General features: G+C 53.7%; 1 protein-coding gene across 1 annotated transcript; it reads left to right on the top strand.

Annotated features, from left to right (window-relative positions):
• Positions 1-1,332: 1,332 nt before the first annotated feature.
• UBE2J2 (ubiquitin conjugating enzyme E2 J2) lies at positions 1,333-7,534 on the top strand. The gene is made up of 7 exons (XM_054175626.1): positions 1,333-1,539; positions 4,183-4,313; positions 4,505-4,545; positions 5,222-5,324; positions 5,439-5,577; positions 6,050-6,130; positions 7,104-7,534. Exons 2-7 carry the CDS (start codon positions 4,183-4,185, stop codon positions 7,386-7,388), a joined length of 780 nt encoding a protein of 259 aa, XP_054031601.1. The 5' UTR covers positions 1,333-1,539; the 3' UTR covers positions 7,389-7,534.
• The last annotated feature ends 10,114 nt before the right edge of the window (positions 7,535-17,648 follow it).

Raw genomic sequence — 17,648 nt, 5'->3', positions numbered from 1 at the left:
CTGACATCACAGCTTTAATTTCTTCCCTTCCTGCTGTGGATTAAGCTCCACAAAGGCGTTAACAGGGCATGCAAGTCTGGACAGCAGCCTGCGCCTGCCTGGCGACAGAATTAAGAGCCGAAAGAGGCTGCAGGCCACCACTGCCCTCTGTTGGGCACCGCTGCAGCGCTCAAGCGCAGAGAACCGCGGTCGCAGCAGAGCGATTCACACCGAAGATGCCTTTGAACAGCAGGAAGACAACCCCGGCTTTTACGGCAGTCGCGCAGTCTCGACTCTGAGCCTATTACAAACCCTTTGGGCAACTCAAATCGTTTTCTTTTCTGCCTCTTCGTTTCACCTGAGGAAATAAAGACAGCGAGCTGAGCATCTAAGGCAGAGGGGGACTCTGTGTGGACTTCAGTGGAGCAAGATTTCATAGGGTTCCCACCAAGGATGCTCTGAATATGTGACCTTAAATCAAGAGTGCACAGACACCTTCCTGCCACTTTGGCCCCCTAAGAGAGTAACTTGCTTTACTGCTATGGAGGTCTCTTCCAACCTGGTCTATTCTATGCTATTCTATTCTATTCTATTCTATTCTATTCTATTTTCTATTCTATTCTATTCACTGGAGCTACAACTGCAGGAATATTATATAAACTTTACATTATAGAAACAGTAGAACCCTGGAACAACAACAACGACAATTTTTGCCTGTGTACTGAATAAGAGGTTTGGATTTATTCATTTTGCAAACACCTAGGAATAGATTCAGGATGCTCACAGCACTGCGCACACACACAACCAGTTCTCTTTTTTCCCCAGGAAAGGAAACGCCAGGCAGCTCCGAGGTCACTCCCAATGTAAAGTCACAACGTCCGAAGGGAGATGCCCGAGCACACCAGACGTCTGCTATCACTGCTTATCTCCACGCTCGCTTGCTGCCGTGGCAACGCCACCGCTCACACATATGCCTCTCCGACGGCTCCCCGGCCTGCTCATCTCCATCGCGGGGCTCGGAACCAGCCTCACCCACGGCAAAGGCTTTGCGGCAGCAACCAGAGAGGGGAGGGAAACAGGAGGGAAGCGGTAGGGAGGGGGGCTCCGCGGCACAGAGGGGACCCCGCGGCAGAGAACACGCCGCAGCTTCAGGCCACCCGGCCCCGCGAGCACCGGGCAGGCGCCGCCCGCGCCGAGGCGTCTCGGGGTGGGAGCAGTCGGCGGCTCAGCAGCCCCCGCGGCCGCCATGGCAGCGGCCGGAAGCGGAAGTCGGTGACGCAGGCGTGACGCGCGCGCCCCGGATGCGGGGCGGCCCCTTCCGGAAGCAGACGCCAGCGCTCGGTTGGCCCCGCCTCGCCGGGCCGCCATCTTGGCTGGGAGCCGCGGTCGCGCCGCAGAGGGGAGGTGTGGGGGTTGCTCGTCTGCGCTACCCTGCCCCTGCCTTCTTTCTCTCCCCCTTCCGTTCTCTTTTTTTCCCCCTCCTACCCTCCCTCCCTGGGTCTCCGGCTGCGGGCAGGTGGCGCGTCCCGGCGGTGGAGGGGCCTGCGCTAGCAGGGAGAGGTGAGTGGGGCCTGGGCCGGCGGGGCGAGCCCGTGGGGCAGCTCAGGGAGCAGGGAGGGCTGGACCGGACCGGCTGTCTCCCTTCTTTCGGCGCTCCCTTCCCCGGCCTGCTGTGGCCAGTGTCGGGCAGCCGGCTCGCTGTAAGCTCTGAGCTCCTCGGTTGTCCTCCTGCTTCTTGCGTTCTCGCACTCGTTGCTCATCTCGGCTCGGGCACGGAGCGGCTGCCGGCAGGGCCGGGGTCACGCTTACCCGCAGGAAGAAGCTCTGACTCGTTTCACAGGTCTTGTTTTCCACCTGTCCTGCCGTGCCCTTGCGTTAGTCCCCAGATCCACCCTCTCGAGCAGGGAGCAGGGCTTGGGCGCATTGTGCTGCCGGCGCTCGGCTGTCTGTGAGCCCTGGCGAGCTGCTTCCTTCGTATTGGCAAGATGGGAAAATGTCTCTGCGGTTGTGGCTTCTGTAAGCAGTGCTGTTTGTTTTGTAGTTTAAGCCAGGCGAGGCTTTGAGCAGCTTTAAAACCCCAATATCTGCACTGACTTGCAGTCTGTCGTGAGAATAGAACAGAACAGAATTAACCAGGTTGGAAGAGACCTTTGAGATCATCCAGTCCAACCTCTCACCCAGCACCATCTGATCAACTCAACCATGGCACCAAGTGCCTCAGCCAGGCTCTTCCTAAGCACCTCCAGGGATGGGGACTCCACCACCTCCCTGGGCAAAAGGATGCTGTTGTGAGACTCCAGGACAAAGAGTTGTGTTAAAGTGAAAAGATAGGAGCTAATGTGTGTGTTTTGAACGTCAGTGCTGACCTCTTCTAGAGGGAAGTGTAACCTTGTGACCTCAAGGCTTGTGACTTTAAAACCACGTGGAGCTTCTTTCAAGGGGAAAAACTCACTTGGCTTCAAGCAGTGGTCTGCAGTAATCTCAGCTAAAGCCAGGTTAAACAGCCTTCTTCTCAGTAAGGTTTGGCTGTTTGACCACATTGAGGTGTTGCTCATCGTTTAAGTGGTTGATCTTCACTGTGAGAGTGGTGAAGCCCTGGAATGGGTTGTCCAGGGAGGTGGTGGAGGCCCCAGCCCTGGAGGTGTTTAAGCCCAGGCTGGATGAGGCTCTGGCCAGCCTGATCTACTGTGAGGTGTCCCTGCCCATGGCAGGGGGGGTTGGAACTGGCTGAGCCTTGTGGTCCCTTCCAACCCTGACTGATTCTGTGATCTTTACTAAATTGTGCTGGGCTGTCTGCTTGAAGTCAGGGGATACAAAGGGCCCTGGGCATTGATGCTTCAGGGCTGCTATCATAGTGCAAGCATTATCTTATCTCCTTGGACAAGCTGTTGGGACAATCCTCCCTGTTGGCTCTTGCTTGAGTTTCCCTGTGTGACCTACTAAATTGCCTGGGAGGAAAGTGAGTTAAATAACTGTTGTTAATAGGTTTGTGCTCTCTGGGTGTAATTGGTTTGTGCTCTCCAGGTGTAAGGGCTGATGCTTTCTTTGCCTTGTAAGCAGCATGGAATTTCCTCTCTTCACACTGCCTTGGTCTCATTGTAGATGAGGTCCCTCTGGAAGAGAATTATCAGGCTCAGAAGCTCCCTCCTGTAAAAATTCAGTTGACTCTCCAAACAGGCAGCAGGCTGAACATAAAAATCCTTCAGTGCTGAAGTCATTGTGGGGTTTGTTTGTGTTTCAGAGACCTGGATGTGCAGCAGCACCAGGTGCCTTTAAAGGAGGGGCAGCTTTACCTCCTGGGTGCTCAAACTGAGTGGGGAAATGAATAACTTGAGGAGGCTAAGCCCTTGATAAGAGTGCTGAAAGAATGTGTGCTCAGCCTGAGCACAGGGCTGGTTCTTCAGAGTTCAAGTGGGTGCTGGAGTGCAGCACATTTCCTTGACTGCAGTTGTCTGGGGTGTTTGGGCAGCAGTGTTGTGGAAGGGGTGTTTTCCCACCTGGGCAGTATCCAGGCTCTTGGGAGTGTGCTGGTAAGCTTTTGGCATGGCTTTTGCCACTTAAAGGCTGTGGTAATGATGCTTTGGGTTGGAAGGGGCCTTGAAGATGATCATCTAGTTCCAACCTCCCTGCCGTTGGCAGAGACGCCTTCCACTGGACCAGGTTGCTCCAGGCCTCTTCCAACTCTGTAAAGCAGCTGGAGCCAACACCTGGAGCTGTGTCCAAGGAAGCATAGTAGCTCTAAGGTTGTATTCCAGAGAAGGGCAATGAGCCCTGTGAGGAGAGGCTGAGGGAGCTGGGGTTGCTTAGCCTGCAGAAGAGGAGGCTCAGGGGAGACCTTCTTGCTCTCTCCCAACTCCCTGAAGGGAGGTTGGAGCCAGCTGGGGGTTGGTCTCTTCTCCCAGGCACCCAGCACCAGAACAAGAGGACACAGTCTCAAGCTGCTCCAGGGGAGGTTTAGGCTGGAGGTGAGGAGAAAGTTCTTCCCAGACAGAGAGATTGGCCTCTGGAATGTGGTGCCCAGGGAGGTGGTGGAGTCACCATCCCTAGAGGTGTCCAAAAAGGGCTTGGATGTGGCCCTTGGAGCCATGGTTTAGTTGTCAGGAGGGGTTGGGTGCCAGGTTGGCCTCGCTGATCTCTGAGGTCTTTTCCAACCTTATTGATTCTGTGACTGAGTGATTGATTGTTGTGTGGTTTCAAACCCAGATGAGCAACAACAGTAACAAGAGAGCACCAACAACAGCAACCCAGAGGCTGAAACAGGATTACCTTCGAATTAAGAAAGACCCAGTGCCTTACATCTGTGCAGAGCCCCTCCCCTCCAACATCCTCGAATGGTAAGAGCTGCAGGGAGCTGGGGAGAACAAGATCTTCCAGGTTGTCAGGTCTGACTCCCTCACTCCTCCCCAGGTGGCTTTGGGGGAGGTGGAGCCTTTTGTGCTACTGATCACCCTGATGGCTTTCCTGCTGCTTTGTGTTGCCTCTCTGTGCTCTTTGGCTTGATCTGCTTTTCCCTTCCTTGTCTTAGGCACTACGTTGTCCGGGGACCTGAAATGACTCCTTATGAAGGTAAAAAGTTAACTCCTCTGGTGATTAGCCTGCCTCAGTGATCACCCCCTGGCTTGAGTGGGCCAAACAGAGCTGCTGTGAATGGCTCTGAAAACTGTTTAGTGCAGCCTCAAAGCTCACCAGGGCTTGGCTGACAGCTTGAGGAAGGGAGGTGGTGCTGCTGCTGTCTGGGAGTAGGGTTTTGATCAGAGCATCTAGCAGCAGCACATGGACTGAAGCCATGGACTTGGAGCAGACAGCTCACTCTGTGGCAGAAGTAACCTCCAAAATGCCCTTTTTGCTGCTGCATGGAGATGTTCCTGTGGGGCCAGTGAGGAGTGCAGAAGCCTTCTCCATTTGTTGTGGTCACATATCTCACAGTGTCTCCTGCAGCCTCTCTGAGCTCAGCTTCCCCAGTGTGTTAGCTGGGGAACAAACCCTTTTGTGCTGTGTTGAGCACCCTTGGCTTGGTTTCCTTTCAGCTGGCTTGGGGAGCTGTTTGGAAGATGCATGTGAGACAGCTGCCTCCCAGGGAAGGGCTGCAGGTGTGGGTTTATTGTCCCTGTGTTTTAGGGGCACAAGATGGTGAGCTTGAGGGGGAGGGAGGAGGAGGAGGGGACAAGGGAAGAGTTTTCAAGGGCAGTTTAGGGCTTCATCTACATGCAAAGGAAATAATTCCTCTCTTTATGTGATGCAGGTGGCTATTACCATGGGAAACTAATATTCCCCAGAGAATTTCCTTTCAAACCTCCTAGCATTTACATGATTACACCTAATGGAAGGTTTAAGTGTAACACAAGGTAAGGATCTTCTTCTGGCACTTAAGCAATTAGCACCGTGGTGGCTGCTTGTCTGTAATGGGTGATCCTTGAGTGGCAAAACCAAACCACTCTGCCTGTCTTCTCCTTTTGAAGGTTGTGTCTTTCCATCACTGATTTCCACCCAGACACATGGAACCCAGCTTGGTCAGTCTCAACAATCTTGACAGGCCTGCTTAGTTTTATGGTGGAGAAGGGCCCCACACTGGGCAGCATAGAGACTTCAGAATTCACAGTAAGCTCTGGGCTCTGTCCTCTGCCTTCTCTCTGCTGTGGGGGGTGTGGAACATGACCTCAAGAGTTAAAACAGTATTTTGGGAGCTCAGAAGCTACAGCTCCCTTGAAGGGAAGTTGTGAGGTGGGGGTTTTGGTCTCTTCTCTCTAGTATCAAGGGATAGGATGAGAGGAAACAGCCTGAAACTGGACCAGGGGAGGGTTGGAGATGAGGAACAATTTCTCTCCTGGTCAGGTACTGGACCAGGCAGCCCAGGGAGGTGGTGGAGTCTCCATCCCTGGAGGTGTTCAAGAAACCTGTGGCCATGGTGCTTTGGGACAGGGTTTAGTGGCCCTGGTGGTGTTGGGTTGATGCTTGGAATCAATGATCTTGGAGGGCTTTCGTTAATTAAGGTCTGTGACTCACTGTTGTTAATGAAGGTGTATTGAGTGCCTTCCTCTGCCCCTGCTGATCCCTTCTGTTTCCTCCCCAGAAGAGACAGCTCGCTGCACAGAGCTTAGCATACAACTTGAAAGACAAAGTCTTCTGTGAGCTCTTCCCTGAAGTGGTGGAGGTAAGGGAGTTGATCCCTGCAGTGATTTGGCTTTCCTGCAGCTCTTCAGCTCCTCTGTCAGCCAACAGAGACCTGAAACCCTCCCCAAGCACCCAGTGACCCAACCCCTGCCCCGCTCGCACTCGGCAGTGCTTCGCTTCCTTGGCTGGGGGCAGAGTGGCTGAGAGCAGCCAGGCAGAGAGGGACCTGGGGGTGCTGGTTGGCAGCAGCTGAGCATGAGCCAGCAGTGTGCCCAGGGGGCCAAAAAGACCAAGGGCATCCTGGCCTGCAGCAGGAAGAGTGTGGCCAGCAGGAGCAGGGAAGTCATTCTGCCCTGTGCTCAGCACTGCTCAGGCCACACCTTGAGTCCTGTGTCCAGTTCTGGGCTCCTCAGGTTAGGGAAGATGTTGAGCTGCTGGAAGGTGTCCAGAGAAGGGCAACAGAGCTGGGGAGGGGTCTGGGGCACAGCCCTGGGAGGAGAGGCTGAGGGAGCTGGGGTTGCTTAGCCTGCAGAAGAGGAGGCTCAGGGGAGACCTTCTTGCTCTCTGCAACTCCCTGAAGGGAGGTTGTAGCCAGCTGGGGGTTGGTCTCTTCTCCCAGGCAAGCAGCACCAGAACAAGAGGCCACAGTCTCAAGCTGTGCCAGGGGAGGTTTAGGCTGGAGGTGAGGAAGAAATTCTTCCCAGACAGAGAGATTGGCCCTTGGGATGTGCTGCCCAGGGAGGTGGTGGAGTCCCCATCCCTGGAGGTGTTCCAGAGGGGCTTGGATGTGGCACTTGGTGCCACGGTTTAGTTGGACAGGAGGTGTTGGGTGGCAGCTTGGACTTGCTGATCTCTGAGGTCTTTTCCAACCTGATTGGGTCTGTGGATCCCTGGGTCTGTGGATCCCTGGGTCTGTGGATCCCTGGGTCTGTGGCTCCCCGGGTCTGTGGATCCCCGAACCTCACCTCCGGCGCTGTGGTTTGCTCTGCTTTGTTTCGTTCCGTTTCTCCCAGGAGATTAAACAGAAGCAGAAAGCACAAGAAGAGCTCAGCAGCAGACCTCCTTCCCTGCCTTTGCCAGATGTGGTGCCCGATGGGGAGGCACACTACGGGCAGAACGGGCTCCCCCTGCTCAACGGGCACGTCCCCTTGGCGCCGGCCAACCACCCCGGGCTGCAGCAGGCCAACCGCAACCACGGACTCTTAGGCGGAGCCCTGGCGAACTTGTTCGTGATCGTGGGGTTTGCAGCCTTTGCCTACACAGTCAAGTATGTGCTCAGAAGCATAGCTCAAGAATGAGGAGAATAAAAGCAAAGCCAAGACCAAATTAGCTGGTAGTTGCAGAATTGAGTGGGACTCCTTGGCCATCCATCTCTCGACCCTCTGGATCCAATCCAACCGGCCCCGGCCTCTGTTTTGCCGCCTCGGGGTGGGGGTAAAGCACTGGTTGGCTCCTGGGTTGTTTGTGTGTGTTGGGTTGGGGGGGGATGGTGTAGTTTGGCTTAGGAAGCTTCAACAACCAGAAGCTCAGCTCACAGGTCTTGCCCTCTTCTGCTCTCTAACAGTGGCTCACAGGGGAGGCAGAGCGTTGTTGATGAGGCACCAACCTTTCTAGGCCTCTGGTGTTCCTTTTGCTTTGCAGAGCAGCTCTCTCCCTCTGCTCTTTGAAGCTGGGACCTCCTCAGCCAGTGCAGCTTTTGACTTCATGGGCCTCCCATTTCTGCATATCATCTTTTCAGTAGGGAAGAGGCTGTGCAGGTGTTGGAAGTGATTCCAGGAGAGGCTTCATGTGGGCTTGGGAAGGGTTGGTGACCATTGGTGCCGCAGAAGATGGCTGTTGGGGGTTTCTTTCCCACACTGGGCTGCACCTCGTTGCATCTCCAGGCAGTAGGGATTAGCTGAGTGAGGAAGATCACAACCATGTCTGTTAAATGTGGTGTCTAAATTGTCCCAGTGTCACTGCAGCTTTTATTTGGGCTACAGGGAGTGCAGTTGTTGGCCTTCAGGAGTGATCAGCAAGGGTTAAAACCAAACCTTTTTGACTCACTCTTTAGTGGGATGCCCAACATCCAATACTGGTTTGGATTTGCCATCTCACAGGTCACTGCAGCTTTTATTTGGGCTACAGGAAGTGCAGTTGTTGGCCTTCAGGAGTGATCAGCAAGGGGAAGAACCAAACCCTTTGGACTCAGTGGGATGCCCTCATGCAGCATTGGTTTGGATTTGCTGGCTCCCAGGTTGCCCTGTTGGGAGCTGTTGTGTTGGAAGCTGTAATGCTGACTGTTGCTCACAAGGTGCCACTGTTGGAAGACAAAAAGAGACAACCCCCCCCCCCCCCCCAATAAAACTGCACATGCCAATGGTGAGTTGATTGTGTGTTCAGAGAAAGCCTTCCCTGGGTTTCATGGGCTTTGGTAGGTGGAGTGGCCTCCCCCCTTAGCCCTTGTGAAGGCAAAAGGAGCCTGGATGAGACCCAGCTCCTTCAGAGCCGACTGACTTAAGCTGAAGCATCACTTAGCTGAGGCAGACCCTTCAAATTAGTTCCACTTGCTGCCTTGAAGCTTTGCAGAAGCTCTTCAAACCAACAGCCACAAGCCCTCAAAACCCTTCTAATCCACCTGAGATTGCAGAAGCTTCTTTCTGTTAGGTTCCTCCCTGTTCCCCTCCAGATGATGACTGCAGTGCTGCTGTTGGCTGGTGGGATTACAAGGCTGCAAGGGTGGTTCCAAAGTCTGCCCTGCAGTTACTTTGAGCTGCTTGGGGTTTTTCCTCACCTCCCTTGCTTCCTTTTAGCCAAATGCTTTTTGTTTGCTCAGAGGCAGATGTGCCTTGTGCCTTGCATAATGAACAGTGCTGCCTTTCATTGCCACTCCCCTGGGGAGGAGCCTGCTCACTGGTGATGGGAACAAACTGAGGTGGCAGCAGGGTGAGCACCTCTGCATCCCACTGGACTGGGGAAGCCCCCAAGAAATCTTGCCTCCTGTGTCTGAGGATGTTTGCAAAACCAATTTCCTCTTCCCTTTCCAATTTGTTCTCTCTCCCTGCTGCTTGTCTTGGACTGCAGACACAGCTGTTGTTAACCCAGGAGCCCTGCAGCTTAGGGCACCACTAAAGGTGACCAGGCCTCTGCCATAGTTACCCACAGCAGCAGGCCAGCTCTCAGGAACCCTTAAAGCAGTCCTGAGGGAAGGAAGGGGCCAGGCTGGAGGGGGCTGCACTTTGGGCCAACCCTTCATAAAGCATTTGTTATTTCTGTGGCTTTCACCAAACCTCAGCTCTATCCTCTTCTGGGTTTGCTTTTACATCTCCCTCTTGTTCAGGCTTCAGCAGCTCTCTGGTGACCAGGGAGGCACCACTTGGATCTAGCTGCAACCAACTCTGTCAGGCTGGGGGTGCACTGGAGAGGAAGAGGGAGGTGGGGGGTGGGTGTTGTGTCCTCCCTGCAGGTGTTTTCTAGGTTCCTTGTCAAAAGGATGTTGTTCATTTTTCCCCTTCTCAAAGCCTCTAGACCTGTAGCTGAGGCTGCTGTGCCTCCTGGCTAGCTGCTGGTACAATGTCTTGTGGCCTCCCAATGCCTTTTTGCTGCCACTTGCCCTCACCTCCAGGCACAAGGCTTCTGATGGGTGATCCGTGTGTGACCTCCTCCTCTGCTGGAAGGTCTTTTGTGTCCACACCACTGGAGGTAAAAGGCAAGGAGGGCTTGGCCATGGTGTGTTTGCATCTGTGAAATGTACCTCCTGGAGGTCCAGAAGTAGTGCAGCCTCAAGGTGTTGAATAAAGCCTTTGATGATGATGTGACAAGGAGCTGGCCCTCAGTTACTCCCAGGCATCTGAAGGGGAATCTCTTGGTTTTAGTCAGTGCCACCGTTGGGAAGTGGGGGAGGGGGAAGGCTTTGGTTAACCCCTGGGCATGCTGCATCCTACAGGCTGCCAGGGAAGGATGGGGCTGAGGGGGAACGAAGCAAAGCTAGAAATGGGTAGATTCAGATTGGATGTGAGCAGCAAATTCATCCCTGCCTGAGCTGGGTGCTGCCATGAATGAGTTGCTTCCTCTCTGGGCTTTTTTCACTGATGGTCATGAGTGGTTCATGAGTCCTTGGCAGGGCTTCTGCCACCTAATTGTGGCCTTCCCAGGATCTGAAGGGGGCTACAAGAAAGCCACTTTTGAGGGTGTCAGGGAGGGATAGGACTGGGAGGGATGGAGCAAAGATAGAAGTGGGGAGATTCAGCTTGGATGTTAGGAAGAACTTCCCCAGGAGGGTGGTGAGAGCCTGGCACAGGTTGCCCAGGGAGGTGGTGGAAGCCTCAGCCCTGGAGGTGTTTGCAGCCAGGCTGGAGGTGGCTGTGAGCAACCTGCTGCGGTGTGAGGTGTCCCTGCCCATGGCAGGGGGCTGGGACTGGCTGAGCCTTGAGGTCCCTTCCAACCCTGACAGTTCTATGACTTTATGTCTTTTCCCCCTGAGGATTGGTTGTATCTAAACCTCTCAACTTCCAATCTGAGTTCCTCTTCAATGCCCTGGGTTCAGAGACAGACTTGGCAGGCGTTTTGGGTGCCATCTGCTAGGAGCAGCAGCTGACTGAGCCCTCTCACTTCGGGCTTCCACCAATTTGCTGCATCTTGCTCCTTGCCTTTGCTAACAGATTTATCCCTTTTGTGTTCATTTTGCTGCTTTGTGGCTTTTAAAAGACTCTCTAAGTCTCTATCAGAGCTCTTCTTGTTTCCAGAGCCATTTAGGTGGAGCTGAACCATTCTTTGCCCTGCCAAAGTGTGATCCTGCCCCGAGGCAGTGCATTCAGGAGCCAAATTGAAAGCTGGCCCTCAAGCCTGTGAGGCTGGAGCAAAGATCTGGCCCTCCCCTTTGAAGCTGCCGTTCCAGAGAGCTCTCTGAGAGCTTGTTACACACAGGTGCTGTAGGGAGTTGGCAGCTTGAGTCAGAAGATGACTTTGGTGGCTGTGCTCAAACCCCAGCCTTGAGCTTTCAAAGCCTGGATGTGTCTGTAAGCGTTTCTCCCTCCCAAGGTCATGGGAGTTGCCTTCAGGCATGCATTTGAGGAGTGGGAATGGCTGCCTTGTCAAGTTGTTTGCTCATAATAAACACCCGTGGTGAAATGTAGCCTCTCTGGGGCTGCTGGTGGGAAAGGAACTGCTGGGAGGAAGTCTCACAAAGCAGCTGCAGGGCTGCAGCTTCCACCTTCAGCTCTGCTTTTCCTCAAGGTGAGTCTGGTGTCCCTTTACACCTGTAGTACATCACCTCCAGGTAGGAAGAGCTCAGTTCTGTCATGACAAACATGTCACAGCTCTCACTGCAGCCTTGTTTGCAGCAGTGGGAGCTGGCCCTGCCCATGGCAAGGGGGTTGGAACTGGATGATCTTGAAGGTCCCTTCCAACCCAAACCATTCTATGCACCTAGGCAAGTAGAAGGCCCCACAGAAGAGGAGATGCTTCTTGCCCATCTGATGGCTTCTCCAAGCTGCCTTGCATGGGAGCAGTCAGTGGCAAGTCTTCAGCAGAGCAAGCTTATCATTGGTCATGAAAATTCCTACCTTGAGCTTTGTGCTTCAAAAGGTGCTCTTTGAATGCCCCTGAGTAATTTCTGCTGACAATCTGTGGCTCTTAGTGGCTGATACTGCAACCCAGTCATGGGCTGACAAATCATGATGCTTTTTTGACTGCCCAGCAAAGGCCAGATCTTGCTGCTTAAAGCAGGCAAACCCTGTTTGCAGTGCCCTGCATGCCCCAAAAGGGAGGATGGGGACCAGCAAAGGCCAGATCTTGCTGCTTACAGCAAGCAAAAACCCTGTTTGCAGTGCCCTGCATGCCTCAAAAGGGAGGATAGTGACCAGCAAAGGCCAGATCTTGCTGCTTACAGCAAGCAAACCCTGTTTGCAGTGCCCTGCATGCCCCAAAAGGGAGGATGAGGACCAGCAAAGGCCAGATCTTGCTGCTCACAGCAAGCAAACCCTGTTTGCAGTGCCCTGCATGCCCCAAGAGGGAGGATGGTGAAAGACTGAAGCACTCGCATCTGTTACCAAAAAGACTTTCCTGGGCAGTGAAGGAGGATAATTAATGAAGCTTCACCTGGAGGCTTTGTCAGCAGTGAAGAGGCTCTGCTTGTGTCACCCCTCGGGAGGTCTGAGGAGCCCCCAGTCAGAGGAAAGCTCAGCAGCAGCTGCAGCAGCGGTTCCCGGAGGGCTTGCGGAGGATCTCGGCGTTTCCAGGGTCTCACCACAAGGTGGCGCCACGGCCCCGCCTGCATCGCGGTGGGCTGGGGAGAGCAGAGCCGAGAGGGGATGGGGAGGCTCTGAAGCAGCGAGGACACAGCTCTGCAGAAGGCGGCTGAAGGCGTTATAAACCCTTGGTTTGTCTTCCCCCTGCCGCTCCTTGCTGCTGTGTTTAGGTTTGGTCTGAACAGTTTCTTCCCTCGGAGGCCAATGGGCAGCTCGGGTTGGTACCAGATCGTCACTGGGAACCTTCACTCTTAAGCCATTGAAGCTCTCTAGACCTGCTGTGAAGATCAAGAGAACCTAAACTGCTTTGAAGCAGGGGTGGGGGGCAGTGAAATGGCAATGAGGCTTCTGCTGCATCGGCTGAAAACATCCTCTCTGAGCAAGGCTTTAGCAGGCTGCCTCCAGTGGGCACCTAGGAGAACCCCAGCTGTGGTCCTTGTGCCTTTTGGGTGTCCTCAGCACAGTTAGCTGAGGTCTGTCTTGAGCTCAAGATGAGCAGGGATTGAAAGATCAAACTTTCTTGCCTGACCCTTCAGCTTCCAGCTTCCCACACGCTCCATGGGGTCTGCAAACCTGCAGCTGGGTTCCTGCAGGCAGTTTCAAGATGTAAAAGTGGCTTCTGGTTGTAGCACAGAATGGTTTAGGTTTGGAGGGACCTTAAAGATCATCTAGGTCCAAACACCACCACCCACCCCCCCCTGTTGTGGGCAAGGACACCTTCCACTAGCCCAGGTTGCTCTCCAGGTATCTTCCCTACTTCAGAGCTGGTTGTGGCACTCAGAACTCCTCCTGCTGTTGCTGCAACGATGCTGGGCTCAGAGGAGAAACTCTTTGGGTTTGCTGGGCTGCAAAGGGCAACATCAGCCTGTGCCAAGCTTTCTGCACCTAGGGGCTGGATGTTGGGGCTTTGGGATGTGGGAACAGCAGCAGCAAGGTGTGCAGGGTGCCACAGATGCTGCAAATGCTGGACTGAAAGTTGGAGGAGAGGCAAAAATTCTGTTGGCACTTGTTTCATCCCAGCACAGAGAGTTGGGAGTCAGCTGCAGTCAGTTTGTCCTCCTGGGCCACCAGAGAACTTCAGCTGGGGGTCAGCTGCAGTCAGTTTGTCCTCCTGGGCCACCAGAGAACTTCAGCTGGGGGTCAGCTGCAGTCAGTTTGTCCTCCTGGGCCACCAGAGAACTTCAGCTGGGGGTCAGCTGCAGTCAGTTTGTCCTACTGGGCCACCAGAGAACTTCAGCTGGGGGTCAGCTGCAGTCAGTTTGTCCTCCTGGGCCACCAGAGAACTTCAGCTGGGGGTCAGCTGCAGTCAGTTTGTCCTCCTGGGCCATCAGAGAACTTCAGCTGGGGGTCAGCTGCAGTCAGTTTGTCCTCCTGGGCCACCAGAGAACTTCAGCTGGGGGTCAGCTGCAGTCAGTTTGTCCTACTGGGCCACCAGAGAACTTCAGCTGGGGGTCAGCTGCAGTCAGTTTGTCCTCCTGGGCCACCAGAGAACTTCAGCTGGGGGTCAGCTGCAGTCAGTTTGTCCTACTGGGCCACCAGAGAACTTCAGCTGGGGGTCAGCTGCAGTCAGTTTGTCCTCCTGGGCCATCAGAGAACTTCAGCTGGGGGTCAGCTGCAGTCAGTTTGTCCTACTGGGCCACCAGAGAACTTGACCCTGTGCTTGCAAAGGACATAGCCTTGGGATTTGGCTCTTGGACTCTGAGGGGAGATGTTGCAGCAGCCAGAGGCAGCCTGCAGCAGCAGCCCCAAGGCAGTGATTGCCCCATTCCAGCCCTGACTGTCATTTCTTGCCCTGGTGTGTGGATCTGTCAGGCTGTTTAGCTGCAGTGTGACAGATTGTCCTATTAATGTGTCATCAAGTGCACTTTTACAAATTCATGGCTTGTCTACAACTAACCTGGAAAAAAAAACAAGGGGAGAGAGAGAAGGGGAGGGGGGGGAGAGAGAGAGAGAGAGAGAGAGAGGGAGGCTTAAGTCTGAGAAGGCGCCAAAGAAAGTTAAATATTATTAACAAATAAAGTCTGCCACGTAGTTTTGATGGAATGTGAGCTCCTGGGGGGAGGGGTGATGTGCTGTTAACTATTTAGCTCCTGTGCAGCTTCCCTCCTTGCTCTCACTCTCTTCTTCAACAGAATCACCAAGGTTGGAAGAGACCTCAAAGGTCCAAACCTGTCACCCACCACCTCCTGACTAAACCATGGCTCCAAGTGCCACAGCCAGACCCCTCTTGAAGACCTCCAGGCATGGGGACTCCACCACCTCCCTGGGCAGCACATCCCAATGGCTAACAGCTCTCTCTGTGAGGAACTTTCTCCTCACCTCCAGCCTAAACCTCCCCTGGCACAGCTTGAGACTGTGTCCTCTTGTTCTGGTGCTCCTTGCCTGGGAGAAGAGCCCAACCCCTACCTGGCTACAACCTCCCTTCAGGGAGTTGCAGAGAGCAAGAAGGTCTCCCCTGAGCCTCCTCTTCTGCAGGCTAAGCAACCCCAGCTCCCTCAGCCTCTCCTCCCAGGGCTGTGCTCCAGACCCCTCCCCAGCTTTCTTGCCCTTCTCTGGACACCTTCAAGTCTCTCCATGTCCTTCTTAACCTGAGGGGCCCAGAACTGGACACAGTCTTCTTCTTCTTTCCCAATCTCTCACAAGATGCTGTAAGGAAAAAAAAAAAAACCCAAATCCAACCAAAACCAAACCAAACTCTGTGCTCCCCTTCTGGGCTTTCAACTCAGGTTGTTTGTGCCTCAGTTTCCCTGAGCCATAGGTTCATGGAATGGTTTGGGTTGGAAGGGACCCTAAAGATCATCTGGAGCTTAAAGATCATCTAGAACTTAAGGATCTCCTGGACCATAAGGATCTCCTGGACCATAAAGATGACTTAGACCTTAAAGATGACTTAGACCTTAAAGATCACCTGGATGTAAAAGATCATCTAGACCTTAAGGATCACCTGGACATTAAAGGTCATCTAGACCCTAAGGATCACCTGGACCCTAAGGATCACCTGGACCTTAAGGATCACCTAGACCTTAAAGATCATGCAGACCTTAAAGATCATTTAGTTCCAACCCCCCTGCCATGGGCAGGGACACCTTCTCCCAGCCCAGGCTGCTCAAGGCAGGGAGCTGCTGCTCCTCACCCAGCCTGGCTGCATTTAAAGTCATCACTTTGGGTTGCAGATGGCAAAGGGATTGTTTGAAGAGAGCAAAATCTGTTGCTGGCTGACTGCACCAAGGGACTTCAAGCTGCTGTGATCCTCAGGCTTTCTCGTGGTACAGCCTCAGAGAAACCTTTGCCTGCTGTCAGCAGGAGACTCGTCGGAGGTGATGTGGAACTGACAAAGAGCTGCAGGCAGCCCAACTGCCTCCAGCTCTCCCTCACAAAGTGCTGGCAGGAGATGTGTAACCTTGGGGGGTTTTCTGTTCCCTCTAATAAGCAGCCCACCCTCCCCTAAAGAAACCAGAAGCCCCCTCTGAGCCAGCCCCTAGTGAGAGCTGGGGCAGGGAGGGGGGGGTTGCAAATGCTGTGGGGACAGAGCTGAGCAGGGTGCAAAGCGAGAGCGCTGCGGTGGCTCAGCCTGGGCTGGGATGCTGCTGAGTGCCTTGTCCAAGCCACATATTTTTAGCTCTACCACAGGCTCTGCTTTTACCAAAGTTCCCAGAAAAATGGTGATTTCTCTGAGATCTTGAAAAGGGGGAGGTCCAGAGCAGGGCTGGGGGGAGGGAGCAGGGAATGGGCATTGATTTAAACCTGCCTGGCACACGGGCCAGCTCCACTTATCAGTGAGTCTAATAGGAATGTGAAGAGAAGAGGCTTGACAGCTCATTACAACGTGAGCCCTCCTCCTTTCCTCCCCCCATCTCCCTTTTTTTCCCTCTCCTCTTTTTTTTCTCCTCTTTTGTCTCTCCTCCTTTTTTGCACCCCTTTTTTTCCTCCTCCTTCCCCCCCCCCACTTTCCCCCCTCTTACTTTTCCTCCTCTTTTTTCCCTCCTCTTTTTTTCTCCTCTTTCCCTCCCCCTTTTATTTTTCCTCCTCTTTTTCCCCTCATTTTTCCCCTCCTCTTTTTTCCCCCTCCTCTTTTTTCCTCCTCTTTCCCCCCTCCTTTTTTCTCTCCTTTTTTCCCCTCCCATTTTTTCTCCTCTTTTTTCCCTCCTTCTCTCCCCCCTCCTTCCCCCCTTTCCCCTCCCTTTTCCCCCTCCTGTTATTTTTCCTCCTCTTTTTTCCCCTCCTCTTTTTTTCTCCTCTCTTTTCCCCTCCTTTTTTCCCTCCTTTTTTTCCTCCCATTTTTTCTCCTCTTTTTCCCCCCTCCTTCTCTCCCCCCTCCTCTCCCCCTTTCCTCCCCTCCTTTTTCTCCTCCTCTTATTTTTCCTCCTCTTTTTTCCCCCTCCTCTTTTCCCCCCTCCCCCTTTATTTTTTTCTCCTCCTTTTTCTTTCTCCTCTTTTTTTTTTTTCCTCCTCCTCATTTTTTTTCTTCCCCCCCACTCCCCCTCCCCCTTTCTTGAAGTTGATGGAAACTCATTCAGGACAGAGGCACTTCTTTGCTGAGGTGAAGCAGCAAGAGCTGAGGAGGCTTCTGCCAGCGTGCAGCTGGGGAGAGGAGCAGCAGCGAGGCAGAGCTGATCTGCACCTGAACTCTTGCCTGCTGTGAGGGGAGATGAGGATGGGAAAGGCACAAGAGGCTGCATCCTGACAACTGCCTGTGGCATCAGGGGTTCCTGCTCATTGCCTCACTAAAGGAAAGGGAAGATCAACTCAGGTGAAGAAAGAGAGAAGCTAAGGCTTGGAAAAACTTTCTCTGCTCCTAATGGACCTAGGGACACCCTCAGGGGCTTTGCTTCTCCGTGCTTGAACGTCTGTGAGATGAGGACTTGATTTTTCTCCTCAGCAGGCTGAGCACTTGGGATGCTTTCAGCCTCCTCAGGGGAGCAGTGGCTGCAGCAACCTTGGATTACAGTTCCCCAGCACCTTGAGAGGGAAGATGAGGACTTGTCGCCGAGGCAGGGGAAGCATCGCTGCGGGGAGGATGGATGGAACAGATTCGAGCCTGCTCTGAGCTGAACACCAAACCTTCAAGTGACAGAGAGGGAACTCTCCTGCTGAAGAGCAGCAACCTAACAGACACCACCCCCCCCCCCCTTAATGAGTTGGTGTTGTCAGCTCTGGCCTGAGAAACTGTTGCCCTGAGCAATTTGACTTTCTAGGTTTCATAGTTGAGTGCATTTTAAACGAGTCTGAAGACTTATTGAGGTGGTGGTGGTGGTGGGGGGGGGTGTGTGGGGGGAGTGACACTTCAAGGTGGGTGGCAGGGACTTTGCAGGGCCTCTTGTATTTATGTAA

This window comes from Dryobates pubescens, chromosome 33 (assembly GCF_014839835.1).
Source record: "Dryobates pubescens isolate bDryPub1 chromosome 33, bDryPub1.pri, whole genome shotgun sequence".
NCBI classification, from domain to species: domain Eukaryota; kingdom Metazoa; phylum Chordata; class Aves; order Piciformes; family Picidae; genus Dryobates; species Dryobates pubescens.
Note: the sequence above shows the minus strand (reverse complement) of the source record. Positions and strands in the feature narration are given on the sequence as shown.

Bases quoted from the DNA above. Each gene is read 5' to 3' on its own strand.
- UBE2J2 (XM_054175626.1), top strand. From the start codon at position 4,183: ATGAGCAACAACAGTAACAAGAGAGCACCAACAACAGCAACCCAGAGG. The intron at 4,314-4,504 runs GTAAGAGCTGCA...TCCTTGTCTTAG, and splicing joins CCCTCCAACATCCTCGAATG to GCACTACGTTGTCCGGGGAC. The intron at 5,578-6,049 runs GTAAGCTCTGGG...TTTCCTCCCCAG, and splicing joins TAGAGACTTCAGAATTCACA to AAGAGACAGCTCGCTGCACA.